General features: G+C 42.7%; 1 protein-coding gene across 9 annotated transcripts in view; it reads left to right on the plus strand.

Moving 5' to 3' along the window:
- Positions 1 to 25806, plus strand: part of Mbnl2 (muscleblind like splicing regulator 2) — a 152060-nt gene extending 126254 nt beyond the window's left edge. For 4 of the 9 annotated variants that reach the window (XM_021181445.3, XM_021181450.3, XM_085828841.1 and 1 more), the window contains 3 exons: positions 362 to 397; positions 1665 to 1759; positions 25089 to 25806. In XM_021181445.3, coding sequence (XP_021037104.1) covers positions 362 to 397; positions 1665 to 1759; positions 25089 to 25103 — 146 coding nt within the window. In that variant the 3' untranslated portion in view covers positions 25104 to 25806. The remainder of the gene's footprint in view (positions 1 to 361; positions 398 to 1664; positions 1760 to 25088) is intronic. The other 5 variants (XM_021181449.2, XM_021181452.2, XM_021181447.3 and 2 more) reach the window with 3 other exon arrangements.
- Positions 25807 to 27472: the final 1666 nt, after the last annotated feature.

The raw sequence follows: 27472 nt of genomic DNA on the forward strand, positions 1-27472 counted from the left end.
ATTTTTTCATCTGTAAAATACCTACTCTCCACCTGACAGGGTTAACTTGATCATGTGTGTAAAATCCTTTGAGGTCTTCAGAGAAGGACACAGTTGCATCATCACATGCCATCCTCCTTAGGATCATGTTGGCCTAGAGTAGAAGGGGAGAGTACTCAAGTACTCGGAGAGTGGGGCTTGGAATCTTATTGGCTTTAAGTAAGTTGGATCTCTCTGCTAATACTGACGATGTGAACGGCCCTAAGAACTGTGTAAACTAACCTCCTTGTGCTTCGATCTCACTCTGAATGTTAACTCTAAACCGCTAACCTGTTTCTTTCCCTTTTATTCACCTTTCCCTCCCCCCATTGCATGACTTCAGGGTCAGTTTTGTGCATGACACCCGCTACCAGTATTGGTAGGTTCCAACCTTTTTTTATTTGTCTTTTATATGATGTGCAATGCCTTCACTGTTTGACATGTATTTCAGAGACAGTAGAGAATACTTTAGGAAGTAGATCTGAAGGCTTAATAGCTTTAGAGTTAACGTGTAAACTATGCTTGTGTATTTAAGAGAGTGATGGTTTTTTAATGTGACCTCTTAATGCTAGAACGATCACCACAGAGATGTGAAACCACAAGTGCAAGTGTGCTTTTTTTAAAAAAAAATGATTTGTGTTGTTTCTCTTTATAGTTTATCTGGTTTAGCATGAAGCAAGCAGAGGCAGGCTAATTTCATCAGTGTTTTAAAGTTTCATAGTGGTGTGTGCCTTTACCTCCTCTTTGCTGTGTGTTAGAGTTATCAGAGTTTCCCAGAAGTATTTATTTTTGGAAAACAATTATACTTGGATGTGTTTTGAGACCAAGTGCCTGAACTACGCTACTTACTTCTCTTTTTAGAGGGCAGACTTATTTTTAATGGCTTTGGTTTTTTTAGTATTGTTTTTGCTTTGCTTATTTTTGTGCCTCCACATGCATTCCCTTAGATGGGGAATTTTAACCGCGGGGTCTTCTCTCGAATTCAGGACCTTGGCACACAAGTCTGTCTTCAGGGCAGCTGATCCATCTCCCTTACAAATTCAGAAAGTCAACACTGGCAAAAATGGATCTGGTTACTTCGTAGTAACTGCTCTAGAATTTACACCAAAGCCATTTCTCTTGCCTCACTTTTTAGTGACCAAAGTAAAACATGGAGCCACTGAAATCCACCTTACAGATATGCTTCCAAATTTAAGAGAAAAATGGTTTTTGGTTTAATCACAATTGATTCCAAAGTTCATCCTATTCTAAATTAGGCCCTCTGAGCCTGTGACGTTTTGGAATTTATGATCAGTCCACTTGGTTCATTGGGTATTACCTATCATGTATTGAGAAGCAGCTGTAGCTATGGTCATGATGTCATCCTCTGAATTGGGAATAGCTCTGTTTTGATCAAAGCAATGCGCTTTGGGCTCTCTGGGAATCACTGATTGTGTTTGAGAACTTCCTTTAACTGTACTTGTAATAAGCTATTTTCCCTTTTTATTTCTCTCCCATGCTCCCTTGCTTTGCACTGTGATCGCATGCCATCTGCTGGTTAACCCATGATGGCTTGCTGCTCTGATATTCACCATGCCAAATACCACTTCTATTACCATAATGCTACACCCTCCTGTTCATTGCTCCCATGGTTCCCCTCCTGAAAGTACCCATGATGCACAGCGCTACGTCCGCCACTGTCTCTGCAGCAACAACTCCTGCAACAAGTGTCCCCTTCGCAGCAACAGCCACAGCCAATCAGGTTTGCTCCTTTTAAAGCTTTTCTTTCACAAATCCCGAACTCTAAATGAGTGCTGATATTTAAAAAAAAAATTCTCGGTGAGAATTTTTTTTTCATGTTTATCCATCCAATTTTATTTTTTAATTAGTTCTATAGCAAGCATTTGTGGACAGGTTGCACTTATTTAGAGTTAACATTTACTGCAAATAATGATGTAGCTATGTTTTGTGTTGCACTGTTTGTTTTCGTACCTAATATTGTGTAATTAACCTGACAGGCTTAAGTTCCTTTTAGTACAGTGTTGCTTATCCAGTGTTTTGTGAGTTACCACATGAGGAACGTAGAACTGTGCCTGTGGAGGCTCCCAAACCAGCTCTGCTTTGATTCGGCTCATTCTGTGGTGGGAGAAAAACGGAAATTCTCCTCCCATCCCCTAAGCGTCAAATTTGACGTCCGAATAATTCTCACGAAAACTGACCTTAGTCACGGGTGTTGACTCAGTACACCCTGGAAGATCTGCTCAGATCCGGTGTAAGAGCCACGCCACCCTAAGAGACCAGTGTGCTAGCAGTGTGCCGGGCTCCCACCGCTGGCTTTAGCTGAATATGAGAGTGTACTATGTCGCTTTAATGCATGTGCCCCTCGGACCTGGGGCGCCTCCCGTTGGGGAGAGCCAGTGGGCTGCTTCCTGCTCTGTGGTCACAAGCTGACTGTGTCTCTGACCCTGCTTAGCCAGTTTACACACATGCTTGTCGGCCACAAGGGACGTGTGTGAGGCGGTGAGCTGTGCTCTTATCTCACAGAGGAAAGCACCTCCACACCGAGGCCCTCCCTTCAGAGAATAATTTGGGAGTTTTTTGTTTGTTAGCTTTTTATTTTTTCATTTTGTGTTTTCTTTTAAATAAACTCAACTATGCTGAGAAAAGATGAAAAGGATTTTTTTTTTTTAAATGTGGGCTGAGACCTTGGGAGGACGGCCAGGCCAATAGGTGAAATGGTAAGTTAAACACAGGGAGAGGGTGTGCCGGAGTGTGGGTGGCTGTCTCCCAGCTTCAGCCTGCAAGCCAGAAGGACAGGTTCACCTCCAGCATGAATCGTGAGCCTAGTGCTCTGGGCTTGCTCTAAAGGAGAGGCAGGTCTACACTGGAGGGCAAGAATAAATGCTACCCTCTGCTGTGTCCTAAGAAAGCAGACTTAAGAGAAGTAGCAAGGCTAGTAGACAGCAGGGACAGAATAAGAGGACAGTGGCCATCTCTCTGCTCTCCGTAAGCGCCAACTTGGCCTTTAAGGAACATCAGCTTGCATCCACTTATGCGTGAGGCACAAGTGAGAAATGGCCTAGTGACTCTTCAGTGCTGTTTGTAGAAAGCAGTGAAGTAGTCACAGTACAGAGAGGCTTATTACCTAAGTGTGCAAGGGAGGAGGGAGTGTACAGGTTAGCTGGAACCCTAAGTATGCCCCTTCTGGGTGTGATTGATAAAGGAACTAACAAGTTTAACTTCGATTTAATCCAGAGCAGGGAAACTAGAGGAGACCTGAGTGTCTGCCCCAATCCTAGATTGCTTATGAGTTTTGTGATTTGTTAAGACGGTTGCTGCCCCGGTGCGGCACATTGTTGGTGAATAGAAATGGGGTGTCAGTCCCCGTGAAGGTCTGCTTACACATGGGGACAAAGCACAGAAAAATCAGATTACTGCAGTAGAAGCTTTTCAGATATGATATTCATTATCTAGCTCGATGAATTCTGAAGAGCCAAGTGACTACCAAAGAGCTCTAAGCAGGAAGCTCAGCGGTGGCTAATGACTGTGGAATTACAGGTTATCGTCGTGTTAAAGTTCACTCTGTAAATGCCAATCGCACCAGGCCCATGTGACCTACGAAAGTCAATAAAAACTCATGAGCCTGGAGATTTGTGCGTGCTTGGCAGAGGAGAAGCTCAGGAAGGAGGAAGTGGGGGCGGGGCTGCGGAGGGCGGAGCTCACTGAGTGACAGGCACCCTGCTCTAAGTCAAGAGCCAGCTGTGCTTGCCACAAAACGCAGTTGTGTTTCAACCGTGTTTTGGCTAATTCAGATTGCCATTTCAAACGCTGAAAACGCCATAGGTACTCCGAATCACATGCAAGCGATTTGAAGGAGAAGGGGGGTGCACCGGAACTCCCCAGGTCAGCCTCCACCCAGAGCATTTTACACTAGCCCCCCCTGGAGACACATCACCATAGATGGCTTCAGCCTAAATGCCCAGAAAAGTCTCTCAACCTTAGACTAGCAGTTTGAGAAAGACAGAATATAAATACATTCTGGAATTTTTATTTTATTTTAAAGAAATAGCTGCTTAGCTCTAAAAATACATAGTAAACAAAAATATAACAAGCAAATTTATCAAGTTATTTTCTGATATAATTGTTATTTTTGGATATAACTTAATCTCAATATATTAAATTATAAATAACAACAACAACAAACAATAACAACAACAACAATATAAACCACTTACTCCATAGCACGTATGATACTAAATGTTCTCTCATTTTACATAGCTTGACTCTATTACATAGTGTGTCTGTGTGTGTGTGTGTGTGTGTGTGTGTGTGTGTGTGTGTGTGTGTGTAATAGATACCACTAGATCCTCACTGTGGTTTTATGAGACTGGTAAAATGTTCATCTTTCTCACTTTATAGGTGGTAAAACTTAAGCAACATTTACCTGCATTAACTGAAGTGTCACGGCTCATAAATGGCCTGGTGGGTTTACAGCAGGCAGTTGGCCGCAGAGCTCTTCCTCTTCTGTTGATTGGTAGTGTGCTGCCTTCTAGATAATAATGAACGCTCAAAAGTCACATCTCACAACATAACTATCAGGCAGGGGTCACCGTAAATGCGAATCCTGTAAGGGAGAAGAAGCAGCCGTGTGAGTGTCTCCAACTAGGGAGGACACACAACTGGGAAGATGAGCATAGGCAGAGAGGCCAGCTACTGAGATGAGCCCCAGGTCCTGTTTAGAAATCATACTCTAGACCTCACTAGGGTTAGAGTTAGGTAACCTTATGACCCGAGAACATTACCTATAATGTCTAAAGAATAAATCTAAGAAAGAGTTAGCTAGCAGTCTTAGTAAGCTGGGTGTGAGGGCACTTTTCTTGTTTAGACTCAAAGACTGGCATCTCCCACTGTCAGAACGCCTAGGCAGCGATAAAAAAGAAATCACATGCAAGTGAATCAGCTTCAGCCTGGTCACAAGACTGGAATGTGTGAAGCTGATGCAGAATAAACAACTTAGTGTGTAGTTACCTAATTTTTTTCATTATAGACATTTTGTCTTAATAATAGACAGGTGAGGGCTAAAATTCCTATAACCTAAATGGTTACAGAACTGTGCTTTCAGGTTTTTTTTTTTTTTTTTTTTTTTTTTTTTTTTTAGTGTTTTGGATTTTCAAACTCAAATATATTTTACACGTTAGTATACAGGTACAGCAGAGGGGAGGGGAGGGACATAGAGCCTAGCTGGAAGAGAGCCAGTGATTGGATTGGTCAGTGTACGGGTGTGGCCCAGAGTATGCCTGACTGTAGGTGGGCACTGATCTTAATGTTGCCCACATTAGGGATCTCAGGCAGAATAGTCTCGGGAACAGAAGCTAAGAAGACTAGACAGTTGGATTTGAGGTTGGAGAGTCTGCAAAGACTTGAAACATTTTAACAGGATCCTGAACTGAAACAATGACAGCTGGCCAGAGCTGGCTTGGCCTTTGCATGTTACATTGGAGAGTAACTTAAAGCCAAAGACAAAAGTCAAAACACCTTCACGCTATGACAGACATAACTTAAAGCCAAAGACAAAAGTCAAAACACCTTCACGCTATGACAGAACTCATCCAAAGAACTCTCTCTCTCTCTCTCTCTCTCTCTTTCTCTCTCGTGGCAGAAAGAAATGTGGGAAGGCATGAAAGGTTCCCACAGAAAGTAATTTCTTAGGCTCTGAGTTCTTTCCAGAGCAGTAGCTTGGTAGCTTCATTGGTCATATGCATCTAGTGTACCTACCCCAATATGTTGTTACGGAGAACTACGGAAGCCTAGAGCCCCACAGGGGTGCACAGACTCCCCTCAACTGTAAAGAGATGCCACTCTCTCTGGCTCTGCATTATAGTTCATATAGGATAAACGAGTTCATTCTGGTTTGGGAGATGTCTGGGAGAAAAAAATTACAGCCTAAATATTAGGACTCTCTGGAGCCCCCAGACAGTGCCTTCAAAACCAAAGTCATGCGATGTTTCCAACACGGTGTGAACAAATAATTGTGTCTCCAAAACATGCCAATTCATGGTCATGGCCTTCACCCTTCACACCTCTGTAAGTCCTCTTAAGAGTGAGCTCACTCAACAGATATTCGGCCCTAAGAAATTGGTTGATAGTGTGTCCATCATGTATATATCCCATTTCCAGTTACATTTATTTATTTAGGGCATGTGTGCGCGTGCACTCACCAGCATGTATATGGAGCTCAAAAGACAACTTGCAGGAGTTGGTTCTCTCCTTCTACTATCTAGGATCTAGGGGCTGAACTCGGGTCATCTGCACCCAGTGCCTTTACCCGCTGAACCATCTCAACCCCCCATCTTTTTATTGAAATATCTGATAAGCTAGACGTTTTCATTTTTCAGACACGGCAGTTAGATATAGGTGCGTTCCATCTGACATTCAACCTCAGTAACGTTCTACCAGAAAGAGAGTACGATTTCCTGTAGCCAGAATCACCCACTGTGTTTTAACTGGCCTTTCGAAGAGCTACTTTTAAGGAAATGCTATCTCAGAGCCTTACTCACCTTCCCGGCCGCAGTGGACATAACCCAAAGCCACTGAGGTAAGGGTGTTCTGCTTCATCCCTATCACAGCTCGGCCTTGAAGGATTTCTATTATTCAGTGCCATCTGCTGGGACTATATTCAGACAAATGTAGGAGGCCGTCGGCATTTCCCCTATCCATCACTTGACCCATTTTAGAGCCTGTGTTTCTCACTAGAAAGTATCTTGGTTCTGTCGGGCTCGGTGCGGGAGGGGTGGGTAGGCTTTTGTCAGTTCTCCCTCCTGGAATACACAGCAGAGTGGCCAGCCCCCCGTGCAGAGGTTCAAACTGCCAAACACTCCTTTTTCACAGTCTGCCCTTCCCTGAGTGCTGAAGACAAAAAAGCGCTGGGGGCCCCAGAGTGATGTTGACCCTCCACCCGCTCCCAAAAACAAAGACTGCAAGCCATCGCACGGCATGCTGGGTAGAAAACCATCAGACTCCACCCCTTCACTGGTTAAGACACTATTTTGCTTGTACACTTAGTTTGAGCTCCTTGGTGACTGATTCTAACTGTCAGCGTGGAGGAGTCTAGATTTCCTGGTAGGGGGAAATGTTTTCAAAGTACAGTGCAGGGCTTAGGTGAACTGAATGAAGGAGCAAGGTAGAAGGACAGACGGAGTTGTGGTTGGCCGGTTTGTTTATTTGTTTGTTTTGTGTGCGGTTTTGTTTTATCTTTAAGAAATCAGGAAATCAGCTGGTGAGATGGCTCTACAGGTAAAAAGCATTTGCCACACGAGCCTGAATATGATTCCCAGAAGTGAGTGAAGGAGAGAATTGATTCCCGCATATGTGCATCGTGACACGCATGCACTCGTATTCACACATACACATTGTACACACACACACACACACACGCATGAGAGATCTCTCAGAAAATCAAGAGAGAACAGACCTTTCCTTTGCTGGCTTCAGAGGCAGCTGCTTCAGGGGCGCCTGCAGCGAGGCTTGATTAATGAAAATACCTACAGATTCTTTAGGGAAAGTAAGTTATGTAATCACTTTAATCCAGTACAGTTTCTTTTTTTTTTTTTCAAATAATTCACACCTCCTGGTGAGAGCCTTGAGCAGACTTTTTGTACATAGCACCTGAAGACATGGCAGCTCTAGTTCTGAGCAGCTTAGCCTGTCGGGAGAGTCCTGAGGGGCCTGGTGCGTTGTCCTACTTAGAGCTTCAGATCCTATACTCTTTCGAGTTTTGATGAGCCTTTGGGTGGGGGTTGTTTTTGAATTTAAAGTCATATTCCCCAGAGTATGTTGGTTGTCAGGCTTCTGGCATGGAGCTGTGTGGATACATAGTTCATCTTGTGTGCTATTCCCAGCTGGAGGTTTTCAAGGAAGGGCAGACTAGCTGCCACGAGTGAACTCAGCCAGTGTCCAAGGGCTCAGTGATGGGTAGGGCTTTTCTCCATCACGGCTGTTCCAAACAGAGCAAGTGTTTTCTGCATCCAAATCTGGATCGTCTTGCACTTCTGCCTGAGTGCTAGAGAAGTAACCAGTGTTTGTGTGTGTGTGTGTGTATGTGTGTGTGTGTGTTTGGGGGGGTTGGGGGGGGTCCCAAGAAACTGTGGCTGCATTTACCAGAAATGGAAGAGACAGTAACTTCCAGGATCATATAAGTTTCAGTTTATTCCAGTTGTGGAGGATGATAGAGGTCATTAGAGGTCAGTGACTTAGTAAGGAGGTATGAAATCATCAGGACATGTCCTAAGAACACGAAACCCCCTACGCAAATATCACTGCATGGCAAATAAGCCCCAAGGTAAGATTCTTACCCAAATTCTTACCTTACCCACGGTAAGATTTCTATACCCAAAGTAGCCAGGGGCATATCTCTATCTCTGCAGGATATGGGGGAGACTGGGACGTGGTAAGGTGCGGACCAACCTGGAGAATATTCAAAAGGCGAAGGCAGGGGACTCGGGAGATGGCTTTGTCAACAGGACACTTGGCTGAGCACGCTTGAGCACCTGTGCTCAGTCTGCCAGAGCCCAGAGAAAAGGCAGATGCAGAACTCCATCATCCCAGCCACGGAAAGGTGGAGGCAGGAAGATCTCAGGGTCTTACCAGGCTAGCCAGACACTCAAGCTCTGAGCTTAGCAAGGCTCAAAGCATAGGGGAAGGGACTATAGACTGGCTCACTTAGGAAACTGCCTGCTACACAAGTACTAAAACCTGGGTTTAGATTTCCAGCAGTCCATGTAGAAAGCTGAGTGTGGCAGCAGAGATCTGGAACCCCAGCAGAGACAGGCAGAACCTGGAACTCGCTGTCTGTCTGGTCTAATAGATACCTTGGAAGTTCAAACTCAATGAGAGACTTTGCCTCAAAGGAATAAGAGAGAGTATGGTTAAAGAAGACATCAGATACCAACATCTGAGCCCTACATGTGTATACACACACACACCCCACATACACATACACTGCACATATACACAACCCACATGCACATACACACATACAAATATATACATACTTAACGCACATATACATGCATACATACATATATACATACATACATATATACATACATACATTCATACATACAGTGAAAAGCAGTTGAGTACATCTGACATGGACATCTGGCTTCCACATGCACACACACACCTGTGCATGTGTGTATCACACACATGCGCAAAGGAATCCATATTCATATGAGTTAATTAAATGCTAGAAACAAGAGTGTGGTCAAATGAAAGAGGAATTCATATAAAGCCTGCTACCTTACATGATTTTTCACTTAAACCTACAACATGAACTCTCTTGTCACTTCCACACCTGAAGAAATGAAAGTTTAGGTTTGGTCATAGCGTTAATGGGTAGCAAAGGCTGCATTTGACCTTAAAGCCTGTCTCAGTCAACTTTCTGCCACGTGACCGAACACCTAAGATAATCAGCTTCATGGGGAACAACCTTCGTCTTGGCTCAGGTGGGGTTTCAGTCCATGCTTGGTTGGTCCCTTGCTTTGGGGTCTGTATCAGCATCCCAGCATCGTACATCATGACGGGAGTACAGGGCAGAAGAGGCCTCGCCCTCTCATGGCAGCCTAGGAGCTAAAGAGAGGCCAGGAGAGAACAGGTCACAGTATCACCTTCAAGGTCACCTCTCCGAGGCTCAGTTCTCCAGTGTAAATTTGCCTCTTGAAGGTTCCTATCATCACCCAACAGCAGCAAGCTGGAGATGAAGCCTTTCTTTAGCAGATGGGCCATAGCCAGAGCATTGCAAATTCAATGCGTTACACACATTTGTAACAGCACGTATAGCTTAGAAAGGATCTTAGGGTCAGCCTCAAGGTGGCTTAGCAAGTAAAGGTACTTGCAACCAGGTCCGAAGATCTAACACATGCATACACACACACACACACACACACACACCACACATACCACACACACACACACAATATATATATTGTTAAAGAGATGCTACAGTTACAGATCTAAGTAGGGGAACCGTTTAACAGTAGGGTGAGCTTTAAAAGCCTGCTTTGGTCCTGTTGGGTGACTGGCTGGGAGCACAGAGCAGAACATGCTGTGGTCACTCACGGAAAAGCAAGTGGAATACAGGCGCCCCAGGAGGCAGGAAGCTGTGTCCGTGGAAAACGCGTGGGAACCTCAAGGGGTGAGCATGCGCTCCCCATCACGTGGCTCCTCCACCAGAGAGGCGCTAGGATAAGGATTGAGGGAAGAAGGAACCCTGGGCTCTGGTGATGAATAATTACCGACAAGATCCAGAGAGGCCTTCTGACCCCGCAACCCTCCCTCACGACGTCTCCCTGTCGGGAGATGTTTTTTTACTTTGATTTGTACTAGATCAGATCGCATGACTGGTACTTCCTAACAAGGGATTATGAAGAGCTATAAGCTGTTGTAGCCGTTGGACTCCGTCACGCCTCAGCATCACATCTGACGCTCCATGATTCCTGGTCTTATCTCCATTCTCTGCTCTGTAGAACTCGGGCCCGCAGAGCGCATGTGGCTAAGCTTCCTGTATCAAGTGCAGGCGTTCACCACTGTTCTCCATGGGGTGTTTCTAAAAGCAGTATCGCTAAATTGATCACTGTGGGATGTCACTCAGTGCCCTGTAGTCATTGGCGCATCAGATGAAGAACAGTTTCAGCTAAATCAGTCAGACGTAAGTCAGTAAGTCCAAAGAGCAAATTACCACAATCATGCCATGCCTGTAAAGTGTGGTGTGAGTGCATGTTCATGTATGTGTACATGTGCATATATATGTTGAGGCCAGAGGTCGACAGTAAATACCTACCCAAATCGCTCTCCACCTTATTCTTTTTTTTTTTTTTCTTTTTTTAGTACCGTGACTGTCATTGAACCTGGACCTCTCTTTTAGCTAGATTGGCTGGTCAACAAGTCCCAAGCGTCCTCCCTCCCCCGGCCCCTCCCCTCCCCTCCCCCACCACCTCCCAGCACTGGGGCTGTAATGAAAGCACAGTGCACTTGGGCTTTTATATGCGTGCTGGAGATCCCAACTGATGTCCCCTTGCTCATGTGTCAAGCACTTTTCCCACTGAGCTCTCTCTCCCGCCCTAGATTAACATGTTTATGTGACACACGTTACATTATAAATTGTTAACAGGAGCTAGAATCACTCAACAAAGTGCCTTGCCCAACTCACATAAATTAGCAAAGTACGCAAGCCTAGGTCCCATTTAGAGCAGTCTTTTCTCCATTTTGGCAGCTGCCTTCCCGGGAAAGTGCTTTCAATGATCAAGGAAGGGCCCCAAGGATGGTAGGACACACGGACAGCACAGATGTAACTCAGGCCATCACCCAGCTTGAAGCACTTGTCAAGTGCCAAGCGCCATGCACAGCATTTGATGTGAATTCTCTCTCTGAAAGCACAAATGTCCCTGAAGGGACCATCAGAGATGCTGAGGAATATGCCCAGGGTTATCCTGCAAAGCCAGATTTCAAACTTCTCTAAACTTCTAAATCTCCATGTTATAATAAAACCCTAGAGTCTTGGACTGGCTTGCTCCCGGCTATACAAGGATGAGAAACTTGGTCTCCTAACAGTACATTTAGGCCTTTTTTGCTCCACCAAAGCATGGTTTACATAGCATTGGTAGCTATAAGAACTTATGGAAATATGGAACTTAGCTTCCTCCTTGGAGCACAGAAGGGCTTGTGAGTAAGCAAAGATATCAGAGAAGTTGACCTTTGTTTTCCTATGCGTATTTTCCTGGTGTCAAGTCGTGCCTGTCCCATCAATCCAAACGTCTGTATGTGCCACTGCTGTTCCACAGTAAACACTGGGGCCATAAAACAGCTTTTGTTCCATGGGTTCAGGACGGACAAGGGCATTGCTTGAAAAGATTCCTATTGCTCGTGTTCTTTTCTGGGCTCTTCAGACCCTTGAAACATGAACGTGGACAGAGGTTTAAAAAGGGAGACCTAAGAAATGAGTAAAGGTAAAGATGAAGTCCGTTGTGTGCTCTGCCCCTGGAAGGAAGAAGAATTCTATTGTGTGCCCTGCCCCTGGAAGGGAGAAGAATTCTATTGTGTGCCCTGCCCCTGGAAGGGAGGAGAATTCTATTGTGTGCCCTGCCCCTGGATGGGGAATTGAGTTACTTGTTGGAAGTTTATGTCAGTTTGTTAAGCATAAGTGGACAGTCCCTGCTAACTTTTGAAGCATATGCAGGAATTACGTGAGAAGTGAACTCTTCAAAGTTGAGCTGCAGACATTTATTTGTTAAACAAGATTAGTTCAAAGAAATGTCCATGAATAGTCATTGTCTCTAAGCACAGGAATCTAGAAATAATAAATAAATAATGTAGCTTGTGGAAATATTTACATTTTGTAGCTTTGACTAAAATTAAAACAGTGTCAAAGGCTGAGGCTGGGGCTCTCTGGAAGAACACTTGCCTCGCATGTTTGAGGTCCTAGGTTCAACCAAAAATAAAAAGATAGTTTAGTGTCATCATATAATACTATACTAGGAGTGGGATATAGTTTAGATTTCCATCATAGAGATGGGGCATATCAAGCATAAAAGAGGATGAATGTCTTGCTCATAGTGTGTCGACAAAGCCTGCAGCTGGGGTGACCCATGTCTACCTGGGGAGAAGGCGTGCTGCCCATCGGGGATATCAGACTCCTCTGGTGGTGGTCACTGTTCACACAGCGCTGGCGCATAAGCACTGTACTCTTACAATAAAAGGTCTCAGTTTGCAAAAATGATTATCATGAGCCAACAGTCAAAAATTAAATGGAAAAAAAATCAGAGAAATTCAGTCTGGCTTCATTCGGTGTTGTAGAAAGGGGAGCAAATGCCTTTGATATTCTAAAATATCTTAATCTCATTCAAAAACCAAGCATATTTCCAACATACCATTCAAACCTATATTTAAGTGCACAATGGAATTATTTGAGTAGCTGTTTCAATAGAAACTGAAACCAAATTTTGATTTAAGATTATGAATCCTAAAATAATAGCCCTAGGGAAAGAGACCCACCTTTCATCAAAACCTCTATCGGACTCCTTATGTGCAACATTTTATTCAATACTCATTATTGCTCTGTGAAGTACCTCATGCCTTTTCTAGATGAGAACAAATTACAGAGAATAAACAGCCCACAACTCAAGCAAGCATGCAGCTGGACATGTTTAAACCCCAGGCATGGAATCCTACAAGCCCCGTGCTCCCTGGCACATTTGAAGGGACTGAGGCGTGTGGTCTGTGTAGGGACCGGCTGTTAGGAAACCCTGCCAAGTCATACTTAGGAGAGTAAAGTTCAGCAGCTCAGCCTTCACCCAGCGTGCACGAGGGAGGGAATGTGTTCGGCTGTCAGTACCAGATGACAGAAAACAAGAAGTCCGAGTTCATCTTTAAATATTTTAACCATGTCACATGTCCTCGTGGAGATGGAGACTTCCTGACATCTAAGTTTTGCATCAGAGTTGTCTTCAAATCCTGGTGGTCTTCGAGATTGACAAAGAAACTCCGATTTCAGCTCAGTGACAAAAAACCAGGCTGTGGGGCAAAAGCATTCCAGAGTAGAAAGCCACCTGGGAAAGGGTGGACCCCAAGGCCTTTCATCCCAGAGCCAAACCAGAGGCTCTCAAAGATATATATATATATATTTTTTTTTAAGAGGTAGTTCTTCTCCATTGTCTCCATAGAACTTTCTTGTCCACAACCTCAGGTAAACTGAGTGTCACTAGTTAAGAAAGGGTGTTCTGGGCAGCCTGCATGCAGGTGATGGGTGAAATTGATCAACTGGGCGTTTCATTTAGTTCTGTAAAGACACAGAGCTAAGAAGTCAGCTGAGCAGATAGGGGCAGGTTGGGTGCAGAACCAGGGATCCCATTTTAAAACCAGACACAGGAAGGGTGGGAGGTGAATAAGGTTCACATAGCCAGACACAGTATGAAACGCACTGTCGATAGACCGTTTGAAACCACAGCACCCAGAAGGCCACACAGCAAGAGGGTTGGTTTCAGGTCAGGGGACAGTGTGAGCTGCATGAGACATAGTCTCAATAAAACCAGGGCTGGCGGTGTAGCTCAGGGATAGAGTGTTCCCATCATGTCTGCATAAATCCCTGGTTCAGTTCCCAGCACTTAAAACGCACAGGTCAAGGGAAAGAAAAGTCAGAGGTGGTGTTTAATTGGTGTGGGTTTCGATTAAGAGGAAAAGTTCTGGAGGTGGGCTGTGTTGAGAATTGCAGAGCAAAGTGACTGTCTCATGTCACGGAGCCACCATCAGAGATGCTTCGAGTAGATTTTATTTTATGTATACTTTAGCACATTTTTTAAATGGACAGGGTTTACCTGAACATGTCTCCAATAAAAGGGGAGGGGGAACTAAGAAAGCTGCCAGAGGACCTCGGTTACAATCTTATTTGTAAGATGACTCTTCTCATGATAAAAATTCTTCCTTGTCCCTGTGCCCCCCTTTCAAAGTTCCGTCTTCACAAGGACACTGACTGTGTGCAGCTGTGGGGTTTGCCTCAGTGGACTGAATCTGTTAAGTGAGGTTTATCCTGGGACCGCAGACATTATCAAAAAGCCCACGCTTCATTCAGTGGCTGCATGTCCTCTTGCTTCTTCTCAGCAGTGGATATTAGGAGCTAGCTATACTGCTGGGGCCCTGGGAATGAGGCAGTGCAAAGACAGCCCATTTCCTCGTGGGCCTTACATAATAAAAGGTATAGGCAGGCAATGAAGAAATGTACAAATGATTATAGTAAAAGTAATTATGGGATGCAGATCACCTCAGAGAGACCCAACCACTGATAGGGACATTTAGTAATAAGGAAACAAAGAGAGTGCAACTGCTGTCCTTGATAAAGCATCTGTCTCTGGCATCATCTTGTCATTTCTTACAGCAGAGTGTTTCTGGACTTCCTGGGGAGTTGTTGGGAGAGCTGGTTGTGACCTCCTCTAAATGCCCACTGCACTGTAGAGGTACTAGGGTGCCACAAACAAGCAAAGTGAGAACAGAGGCCCAGACAGCTACCAACCATAGCTGGGGGGGGGGGGCACAGACGTGACTCTGGTGTCTCTCACATCTACTCTCTGGTTTGTTTGTTTGTTTGTTTGTTTTCCTTTATACTTGAGGTTTATACAAAACTGAGTGGCTAAATTAAACTCTCTCACACACACGCGCGCGCGCGCAACCACACACACATGCACACACGCACACACACACACACACACACACGCACACGCACACGCACACAGGCAAAGAGCTAAAATGGAGTTTCAAGATCTTCACTGTGCTGGAAGCTGTTGACCAGAAGCAGTTGACTGACAGTCGCATTCCCCGCCCTCAAGGGGCGGTACCAACGCAGAAAGCTGCACCTCCACATCCAGTACTTCACACCAACCTCCTCTTCATCCCGCTGAATTTAACCTTTGGTGGTGTTTTGGCCATTGGTGCCTTAAAAGCCAGTTCCTAATAGTCTGAGTTACACATTCTGTCCTTTTGTGAAAACAGATACTGCAGCCCGACTGTGCCCGGGATCCCAGGCCAGACACCTTTGTAGTGAATGCAAAAGCAGGGTAGGAGGAGAGTTGGGGACTTGTGCTAAGAACAGCAGGAGCTCATCTTCATGGAATTTTTTTTTTTAATTCTTGACCTGAATCTTTAATTTATTACTGTGAGGAACACCACACAATTGTAAAAAAGAAAAAAAATTCTATATTGCGTGAACAAATCTTTCTGAAATTTCTTTATAGTTGTCATATCAACCAATTAATCATTTAAAAAATAAAAATATTTGCTTTGGATCCTTTTTTAATCTCTTGGACACTGACATATTCTTATTCATTTTTCATTTTTGAGTTGTTAACTTGTAACCCGTGAAAGCTTTAAGATAAGTCTGATGTCAAGATAAAAAAGATAGTAGACACATTGATTATTGTCCGTTTATATAACAAAGCCTGTCTTGATGTTGCCTAAGTTAGCTTTTACATGTAAACTTTTTTCTTAGATTCAGCATCCATGCCTAGAGATCTGAATCAGCAAAACCATTCATGCATGGGCTGCCTGTTTAATCTCAGCCTCACTTCCTACAAATATCATTGCAAATATTCTAAATGATTTAGGATATTTGCTTTAATAATATGGCCCCAGTTTTATATATTTTGATACAGTAGGAAATGTAGCCTTCTTTAACATATACAGTCAGCATTTGGAAAGCATAGTTTTAAAGTTCTTTGGCCAGCAGCTTTGGTGCTTGGTTTTCTTGTAGGAACAGCCCTGGTGTTATGGCTCCATGCTTACCCAGAGATGCTCTGAAAGGGGAGCGTCCTATGGATGGAGACAGGGTCTTTCAAAGACAGGTTCTCCATGGCATTCTTTCTGACCGGACTCCTTAGGTGAGCGCAGTCCTCGGTGCTTCCTGCAGAAGTCCTAACCACAGCAGTCCCTCCAGGTGCCTTTTACAGCTTTGTTCAGCTCATGGCATGGTCAGTAAGGGACTCCTGTGTACTGTACTGTACTGGAAAGTTCAGTGTGGTGCAAGCCTGGGGTGTGGAGATATGTGGAGTAAAGAGCTTATCATGTGAGTTTGAAAACATTAGCTCGAACCTGCAGCATCCACAAACAAAGCTGAGCATAGGGGCGTGGATGCATGATCCCAGCACTGGAGAACCTCAGGCCGAGATTCTGGAGCCCAAAGGCCAGAATCAGTCAGGCCAGCCAAATCAGTGAGAGACCCTGTCCCTCAAATATGGTGATGAGCAATTGAGGAAACACCCTGCCCGTATAGACCTCTAGCCTCCACATTCATGCACACACACATACACACACATGCACGCATGCACACATATGCATTCACATACACCCCCCATATATATATATATATTTATTTATAAAATGTATGCATGCATTCACACCACACACATGCATGTACACACACATGCATGTATTCACACCATACACATGCACACACACATGCATTCACATCACACACATGCATACACACTCATCCATACACACACATAAGTGCACACATGTATGTATTCACAACACACACACACACACACACACACACACGTAGACAACTAGTTCCTGGGCAGCTATGGCTTACCCTGCCTGCTTCCTTTCTTCCTGGCTCTCATTTGACCCCTCAGGTCTAAGGTGTTATTTTAAGTTTTGCCTTCTTTCACAGCTGCAGATCAAACATAATCTCATAGCTATTCTTCATAAATAAGCACTTTTCAATATTTACAATAACACCAGGGAAAAAGATCGAGAAAAGAAAATAAATGGGGGTGGGGAAAGCTGCCTTATCCTTTTACCTTACCCCTTAGTGTATGTAAGAACAAGTCATTTTTAGGGGACATACATGAGAATCTCATATACTTTCAATTACAACAGAGTATAATATGTTAGTGGAAGATGAGCTGAGGCTAGCCCTCCTATCTCAGAGTAAAATGAAAAAAATGAGCCTTGGGATTCTCCCACAGGTGGAAGACAGAAGCCGGGACTAGCCTGGGAAAGAGAAGCCTTGCTGTCAGGTGCACGAAGAAAGCCCCTGTCTTGATTCCTACCCCAGTGGATAGGCTAGCCCTGCACCCCCATCATGAATGTGTGAAGAGAATTCCAATCCTGTGGCAGGAAAACTCAGTCCCCTAAGGACAGAGGACATGGGTGATGAGCCATCTATAAGGGGAAGTGGCTGGTCTTCCCCTTTAGTTTGCAATATCAAGCATTCCTAAGCCCCTTATTTCCTTACATTATACATTACTATATTATCATATTTCAACCACATTATAGTTGTGGACACCATTTTTAAAAGCCATCTAAGTGATTTTATTTATATGGCATTTGAAAACATGGGGAGGGGCGGGGGAGTTGTTTGTGATGAGCTTGTGATATGTGGCTTGGGAAGAAACTATCTAACTGAATCAGTCATGCTGGGGTAACTGAGGGTGTTTCAGAGTACACATGCAAGGACCAGTCTTGTCTTAGTGTGAGGACCCTCCAGCAATAGCTTCAGAGGCCCTGGATTTCGAGGCCATGATCAAAGTCGCACTGCAATGCACCCAGGGGTCTAGATGCTTCCACACAGGACTTGTTTAATATGACACGTGGATGCTTGTTCCCAAGTCAGGACCTTCCACTTACAGACTTTATCTGTGTAACATGCCCGTGTGGGCCTTGGTCAATAATCTTTAATGAGGGTGGTGTTAACATTTTTCATATAGAAGACCCAGTTACTAATATTTTATATGACAGGTTTTTTAATATTAAAACATATTCCTAAAGTCTTCCTTTATTAACCACAGAATGGAGGGGGAAACGTTCAGCACCAGTGAAGATAGAGTCTGTGTTCCCAGCACACACCTGTAATCCCAGCCTACACCTGTTTCAGGAGTAGTGGATTAGAGGCAGAATGGTCAGAACTTCAAAGTCATACTTAACTACACAGCAAGTCTGAGGCCAGCCTTGGGCTAAATGAGACCCTGCCTCCAAATTAATTTTAAGATAACCTTTTGACATATCCTTCCATGTGTGGCAATCAGAATACTGTGTGGGTTTTGCCTCTCTGGAAACATCAGAAACATCATCATTTTTGGTGACAGTAACAGCTGCCATATAAGAGACTTGTGTGGCTATAGAGCAAAGAAGAAGAGAAAAAGAACAGTAATAGGTGTGAGCAGGGCATCGTAAAAAGAACACAGAGAAGAGAGGGGTTGGGAAACACCTCTTCAACGGAGCACATCTTAGCACGTACAAGACCATAGGTTCAGTCCCCATCACAGAAAAAGAAGTAAAGAAATAATATCCAATGGTAGAAAACAGGCAAGTCTCTGTTATACTTTAAAGGAAATAAGTTCTGTTTCAGAAAATAGGGAAATGTCCTTTAGAGCCCTGTGACCATGGGAAACGTCTTCTAACATATTTGCCATGTTTAGACATTTTTCTCCAGTGGAATTTCGGTTTGCTGGCCACATCTTCCTGTGTGTTTCTGGCCCCAGCCTGGAGAACTGTTCTTTTTATCTATATATGACAAAAAGTGAAGACAGTTTGTAGCAATAATGTATTTTCCCAAGATATTTCACATATCACAAAAGGCTACAGTGTCTTTTGCAGTCTTAGAGGCTCTGCTCTTGCCTGCATTGCCTGCTATCCCATAGTTCAGCTGATGGTCATGTGTGAATGGGGCACTATCTTCAGTTTCTTCCTCTGTATTCATCCATTCAACCAGATACTGCTGATTCCTGTGTGCCCAGCCCTCATCCTAGACACCAGGGGCATAAAGATGAATTAGAGATCCCTTCTGGGGAATCTGCTAAGGACTCGGTTAATGTACCTACCTGAAAATATCCACTATAACTTCAAGTTTTTGGTACCAAGAACCTTTGAGGTTCTACACAAGTATTTTATAAGGTATATTTTATCTACCACTCCAAAGTCAGCATAAAGATAGCTCTTGATGGCTAATCACAGGGAAAATTTAAGGGAAACAATCCCTTGTTCTTCTTAAGTTGTTTTGGGTTTGGGTTCATGAATGTATCCACTGAGATGTCTTCCACATATCATCAAGCTAAGCAAAGCTATTCTTAATGAGCATAGTATTTGAGCTGCCATCTCCGAAGATACAGTTTTGAATCTTGGCAATGAGTGTTTTCTGTAGGGAGTGTAAATTTTTCTAGAAGCCACATAGAAACTTACCCTTTTGAGAGTAATTCAGTTCCTAAAGATGACTCACGAGGAGTATACTCAGAAGCATTGGTAGTTGTCACTGAAACACTAATGCAATCCCATGATTCTTTGCACCCTCCCACAGGAAAACTGGCCAAGTCAGTTGTTGAGTTCATGGTGCTGATGAGTTCAAATTCAGTGATTCTGTTTCTGCACAAACTGTTTCATTTTCACCCAAGTCCATTTCACATCCTGGTCAGATCTCTTCCAAGTGATGGATGGCTCATTCTAAATCCATCATCATTAAGAAGGAGACAAGATAACATGAATATTTCATAGCTGATGATTGAGTCAGGGGCAGGATGGTCATATTTTCTTTTTAGCCATTGGGCTTCTTCTGGTCTAGTGCCCTAGACCTGGGAGTGAGCACTAAATGTCTGGAAGTTGCAGGATTGACTCCCCAGTACACATTCTCCCCAAGTGCCACCAACTTCCCTGCCACTGTCTGCCCTGACTTGCTACAACTATTGCTCAACCCTGGAAGCATCAGTCTAGACTCAGTTGGGTCTCTCCTCCAAGGAAGTGAGTCTGGCGCATATGCACACCAATAACCTGTTGCTGAATCCAGAGATGGATCTGAGCCACACAGGATCGTTCTCTGTAATGTGGATCATTCACAGAACTTTCTGCTACTTGGCCTTGAAAGGTTTAGTATTTCCTTAGACAAGGCTAGCCCAGAGCACCTCTTCATAATCTCTCTTGCCATTCATCACCACACACCTCAGTAAGGATATAAGATTAGTTAGTGGCTACCCAATGAATGATAGGAAGACCTACTTGATGCTCTTGTGAGTCATTCATGCTCTGTCTGCAAAAAGTATCAGACCTCTCACAGACTGTGTTCATAGGGGCTATATATAGCATAGAGTACCTACACACTGAGGGGAACCATCAGACTTAAATACAGCAATTTAAGGGGTAGAGTTTAATTGATTCATATGATTTTATCTCCTTATTAACAAGTACATTCGATCGCAGTCTTCCAACTTTTTTTTATCACATATATTGCTATAGCCAGAGGACCCACAACTGATTGATGAAGGCACTCTTGACCAGAGGTCAAGTGTGTCTGTGTTTTCTAACTTGAACTGTAAACTTTGTGACTATCAGCTGTCTTCATTTCTGTGTGTTCTCCTTTTAGTGGGAAGGGAATTTGAAAACAGTATTTTCAGTTCAAAGTTTTGATGTACCATACATGGCAGACTATAATAGTATTTAAGAATTCTCCAGCCATGTTTCTCTCTTAGTAAATACTGCTTACTTAATGGAATCACCCACCAGGGAGATACATAGGAATGTATCTCCTTCGATATGTTTGATTTAGTTCCTATTGTAGCTTGCAGAGGTATCTCAGAAGCTGAAGCAGTGGCACTCTGGAGGAGTGGAGTGACTGTGACTGACCTTTTTTGAAGGCGTAGGGTGACTGACTGACATTTCTTGCATTCATTGGGAGGAGGCTAAGGCAGGATGCAGGTGGTCAGTCAGGGCCAGCACTGGCTCTTCCGGAGCATAGGAAAGGTCTTCTAACACTGTCTCCCATTTCATGTACCAGACATGTACCAGACATGTACCAGACCAGTCCTAGAGTGTCCCTGTCTCTGATTCATAGGCTCAAGGGTGTTCTGATCAGCTAGTGTGGTAAGAGGTATAAAAAAGGCTTTGGAAACTCAGCCTCCCCTAGTCCCAGGTGTGGGTCCAAGAAGGGCCACCAGTTCTATTCCCTGAAGAGAATTCTCATGTCAGGAGCCAAGTGAGCAAATAAGTATCCAACCAATGCCAGTCAGTTCATGCTGTATGGGTTTCCGTGTCTGCTCATGTGTGACAGATACTCCCAGAGCCTTCTGAGTCAAGAGGGTAGATACCAAAAACTCAAGCAAAAGTAGAGGCCCTTAGCAGACTTGGTAAGTTAGCTCCCCATTTAACTTACATGTAGACTTCTGCAGACCTAATTAAAGTTTACAGTTACCTCCTCCAAGGATGCGTGGGCTACAGTACCTTGGGAAAGGAATGTTGGATAGCCACCTCACCATGGACTAAAGGCAAGATAGGAAAGAAAGCATTTCACTTAGCCTGTTATGCTTATGTTGATGTGCTGCTTTCAAAGTTGTGTTTTAAAAATATGTTTGCTCTGTGTGTGTGTGTGTGTGTTGTGTGTTTCCGTGCATGCTCGCAAATAAATACTCATAGAGGCTGATGCCAGAGCATCAGGTTCCCTCGAGATGGATGTCCAGATAGGTTGTCAGCCACCAGCCATGGGTGCTGAGAACTGTACTGAACCCTCTGAAGGAGTTGTAAGCACTGTTAACTGCTGTGCCATCTCTTTAGCCCTGATATTATAATTAAGCATTTTTAAATGTACATCAGATTTGTAGTATATTGCCACATCACCTATCACAACTATAAGCCTACTATTTTAGTAATATGCTTTGTGCCAATATTTACTGTTCAGACACCTTCTGAAGTGGTCAGTCCATCTGGGTATAAAAGCCGTCATAAAGAATGCTAGAGACAGAGCGGTGAAGAGGTGTGCCTGGAGATATGTAGATGGTACAGAAAGAAGTCTCTGCGGCAAGCCAGTAGGAAAGCATGCAGAATGGCAAATGCAGAATTTGTCTTCAAGTTATATAGCTTTAGCACCAATTAAAAATATAACCTGACTAAAGGAAAGAAGGTCAAGAAAACAAAGAGAAGCTCCTGACACCATCTCCCTCAAACACCCGGGCCTCTCCTCTTCCTCCAGTTTATTTGTCCAGCACATGCTCCCCTGGGGGCCCTACAGATAGGCCCTACAGATTGGAGTGTCACATGTCTCTTAACATGAGAACCGAGGTCAAAGGGACAAGTTTGCAATAAGTGGCATTGGTGTTCATCACCTAATGCTCTATTTCCAAGGGACTTCACCCTAGAGCGTACTTCATTCATTCAGTCCCAGTGAGTTAGTGTACTCAGGAAAAAAAAAATTAACAGGAAATGATACTTTCATGGAAACCATTGCCACCCACAAATGGAACTTCTAAGAAGAAAAACGGAGTGCTTTACTCAGCCCTAAGGTCAAATCCCAGAACTTCTTGAAGCCCAGAGCTGCCATATGTCTCATCCTTTTATCCTACACACACATGACGTGTCACAGATAGACAAAGGTACAGCCCTGACAGCCAGGTTTCCGGTCTAGATTACTCATGACTTGAAGTTCAACCACACCAGAGCCCACCCCTGCCTGTCTCTCTCCGTGCACTGGCTCCATGCACTCCATTCACTGTCAGAGGGAGAGGCAGGTGGGGTGAGTTCCAGCCCAGCTAGCTATTTCCCAGTGGTCTCTCTGTCACGCACAAGTTCAAAGCATTATTGTGAGTTTCTGAAATGCAAACTCCCCCATTTTCATTACTACGTTTTCTGTAGGGCGCCTGTCAGGTGTTTGTAATTTTGTTCTGTCTGTTTTTTTTTTTTAATTTCATCCAATAAGCAGGGTTGTGTACATTCCAGGGGGGAAAAAGTACATCATTACATTTGTCTAAAGAACTAGTGGATTCCCCTATATCTTTCAGGGTCTATTGCTAAAGTGAGAGAAAATAGGGGAAAAAATAGATAATGATTTGATGTCTTAGGCAATAGTCCTGTTGTGCAGATAGCATAGAAGTTTGGGGATGAGATACAGGAAAGCCCCATTTAATAGTCAACTGTATCTAAAAACAAAGTATCAAGTGACTGTTTGGAGATTCTAAGTATTACCTAACTATCATGATGTCAAAGACCATATGATAAATGCATTCAAATACTAGATTCTGTGACAGAATCTACATATAAGCATCTTATGTGGCTCTTATTCACATCTACCAGCATGTGAAACAAGGAACACTAGTCTCCGAATTAGCTTCAAACGCCAAGGAACTGTTTTAAGAACAAGGGATGGGGGCAGGGCTGGGGCAACCGTTCAGTGGTTACCCAAAGTTGCTGCTCTTCTGAAGGACCAAACTTTGGTTCCCAGCACCCAAGCTGAGCAGCTCAGAAGTCCCAAAACTCTCTCCTAGGCACCTACCTGAATAGAGCATCCTCACTCCCAGACACTCCAGTATGAGTAATATGAGTAAATAACTGTTAAGTGAATAGCCTCAGTGTCTGAAGTTTCCAACCTTCACTTCACATAAATATTCCCATAAGTCACCTCCATTTTTGGCCAATTCTATATGCATCTGTATGCCCAGAAAAGTAAAGGATGGACATATTTATCATTTGAATATACTAAAATACTACATGTGAACTATTGGAGTGTTCAAAGAAAAAATATCTATATGCATAATAAACTCTGATATGATAGGACAATAAATCCCATCTGTAGAAACAACCCTCTTACTGGGAATCGAAACCCAATGTGTGCCAGTGTCAGCTAATAACATAAGGGGTTCCATCAGTTATTTCTTATACATTTTTTGGCTACTTAACAAATGAACTTGTGTTCATTAGTTACACAAAGATCAAAATGTTTCAAAGAACAAATACCTTTGATAAAACTTTATATTTAAGCTTGATATTTTATGGTCTAGACCACATAGACCCAAACCTCTCACCCCAAGAGCTTTAGATTGGATAGAGACACCATTGGACTGGGGACTTATCTCGGTGGCAGAGTGCTAGCCTAGATTGTGCAAGGCCCTGGAGTTACAGTCCAGTGATTGCAGAAGCAGGGCGGGGACCTTGGTGGTTAATCCCAGGATCTGAGCTTGGATTTAGTAGTAGCCTTGCTTGAGCTTTATCTGCGCTTTTGGGTTTATTACAGATATTTTTAACTGCTTGATTAGATGGTTCTCCCTTTCCACTGTGACATTTAAGCTGTTGCTGTTCTATCTTGGGAACAAGGTCGTGTGTGATGAGAACATATCTTTGAGTTAGAAGTGAACAGTTAAGACTGATTGATAAACTCTTAGATGTTTATAGTTAAGTTCATAAACAACTTTCAAAGGTAAATTCTCTGATTAGACTTTCTAATCAGTAGATCAAAGGCCAGTTTGAAAGTGATATGAGCATAGACCAAAGAAATACAAAGCGAAATCACTTAAAGAGATTGAGGTCGGAACAGACTGCCTGCCCCCATACATGCTGTAATGGTCTCATAGAAAACTGTGTGCTTGAGCCACCACTCCTTGCTACGGGCACATAGAAGAAATTGCTCAGTGCAAAAACCTGAGCACGAAGGCTACAGGTTTACAAAGTTAAGGATTGGGTCAGAATTATGAGAAGCTGAAGGTCATTCTACTTTCAAATATGTCTGCAGAAGAATAAAACTTGAGCGTTCTATCTCCCCTGCAGAAGGTCTAAATTGCGCTTGTCTTTTTCTTTAACAGATAATTCTGAAGTAATCAACAGAAATGGAATGGAATGCCAAGAATCTGCATTGAGAATAACTAAACATTGTTACTGTACATATTACCCCGTTTCCTCCTCAATAGAATTGCCACAAACTGCATGCTAAATTTAGTTCTTCTGGACAGACCACAACCCTAAGGCTAGTTCTGCTATGTCATATATGAGTATTAAATATGGTATGCTTAGTATACTCCAGCCTAAGATAGTTAACTACCTGAGACCAGCTGTGATGTTCAAAGACATACAGGATGAGGTTTTCTTTCCCAGGGTTCTGAGCATAGTTTCTGTCCCAGGAATATTGTCTTATCTCCATAACTATAGCTGATGCAGAAAGTCCAGACAATATACTCATTTCGACTCAGAATATTTCAAATTTAGCAATAAACAGTTAGCTTTAGTTTTAAGTACCTATTCCAAGGGCAGGTTCGATTGTAACTCCAATCACGACCATTTCATTTCCTGACTGGATCAAAGGGTATATGATTCACTTCTTGAGGAGCCGGACAGTCGCAGCGGAGAGAAGTGAAGTAAAACACACACCTGCCTCGCAGGTCTAAAGTCTGAGTGGCAGCTCAAGCACAATTGCCGGGGGACACATCAGAGTGTGGGGTTCGCTTTGCCAGGAGATGCCGCACTGAATCATGGGATTCTAGAATAACATTGCATAGATTGAAAAACAAAAAAAAAAAACAAAAACTTTGCACGGTATGAGCTTCATACCCAACCCAACAAAGTCTTGAAGGTATTATTTTACAAGTATATTTTTAAAGTTGTTTTATAAGAGAGACTTTGTAGAAGTGCCTAGATTTTGCCAGACTTCATCCAGCTTGACTAGAATGAAAGGCTCATGCCAATAGTCGAATCTAAGGGATTGGTCTTTCAAACTCGCCCTCCGGTTGCCTGTTACTGAATAACTCTTCTAAACTAAAACCTAGTCAAACAGGAAAGCTGTAGGTGAGGAGGTCTGTATAATATTCCAGTTTAAGTACGTCTGAGTTTAGTCACTACAGATGCAAACTGTGACTTTAATCTAAATTACTATGTAAACGAAAAAAAAACAAGTAGATAGTTTCACTTTTTAAAAACTCCATTACTGTTTTTGCATTTTAAGAGTTGGATTAAAGGGTTGTAAGTAACTGCAGCATGGAAAAATAGTTCTTTTAATTCTTTCACCTTAAAGCATATTTTATGTCTCAAAAGTATAAAAAACTTTAATACAAGTACACACATATTATATATACACATACATATATATACTATATATGGATGAAACATATTTTAATGTTGTTTACTTTTTTTAAATACTTGGTTGATCTTCAAGGTAATAGCGATACAATTAAATTTTGTTCAGAAAGTTTGTTTTAAAGTTTATTTTAAGCACTATCGTACCAAATATTTCATATTTCACATTTTATATGTTGCACATAGCCTACACAGTACCTACATAGTTTTTAAATTATTGTTTAAGAAATGAAACAGCTGTTATAAATGGATATTATGTGTAATTGTTTAAAACATCCATTTTCTTTGTGAACATTTTAGTGATTGAAGTATTTTGACTTTTGAGATTGAATGTAAAATATTTTAAATTTTGGTATCATCGCCTGTTCTGAAAACTAGAGGCATCCAACCATATCATTTTTTTTTTGATTGAAAAAAGATCTGCATTTAATTCATGTTGGTCAAAGTCTAATTACTATTTACCTGACATCATAGATCTGATAACTGTATCGAAAAGAGAAATCACATTCTGAGTATAATCTTGCATAGTGCTTGTGTCGTGTTTGTTTTAATTTGTGGAAAGGTATTGTATCTAACTTGTATCACCTTGATAGTTCTCATCTTTATGTATTATTGATATTTGTAATTTCCTCAGCTATAACAATGTAGTTACGCTACAACTTGCCTAAAACACTCATACTTTTTTTTTCTTTACTTACTCATTTAAACTCATCGAGAAGATAGTTGACTACAAAGGTAAATTATGGGAATCACTGAAATATTTTTGTAGACTAATTGTTGTAACTGTCCTTTCTTCCTTTCATTTCATGATTTTTATTTTAAAAATGATTAGCACATAGCTATTTTCAGCCCTTTAATAATTGACCATCAAAACATCACCTGTACCCCCCAGCCAATATAGATGACTGTATTTTTTACTATGATATCCATTTTCCAGAACTGTGATTATAATATGCAGAGTCAAATATGCCATTTACAATAAGGAGGAGGCCAGGCAAATGCATAGATGTACAAATATATGTACAACAGATTTTGCTTTTTATTTATTTATAATGTAATTTTATAGAATAATTCTGGGATTTGAGAGGATCTAAAACTATTTTTCTGTATAAATATTATT

This window comes from Mus caroli, unplaced genomic scaffold, assembly GCF_978045245.1.
Source record: "Mus caroli unplaced genomic scaffold, Mus_caroli_1 scaffold_12, whole genome shotgun sequence".
NCBI lineage: Eukaryota > Metazoa > Chordata > Mammalia > Rodentia > Muridae > Mus > Mus caroli.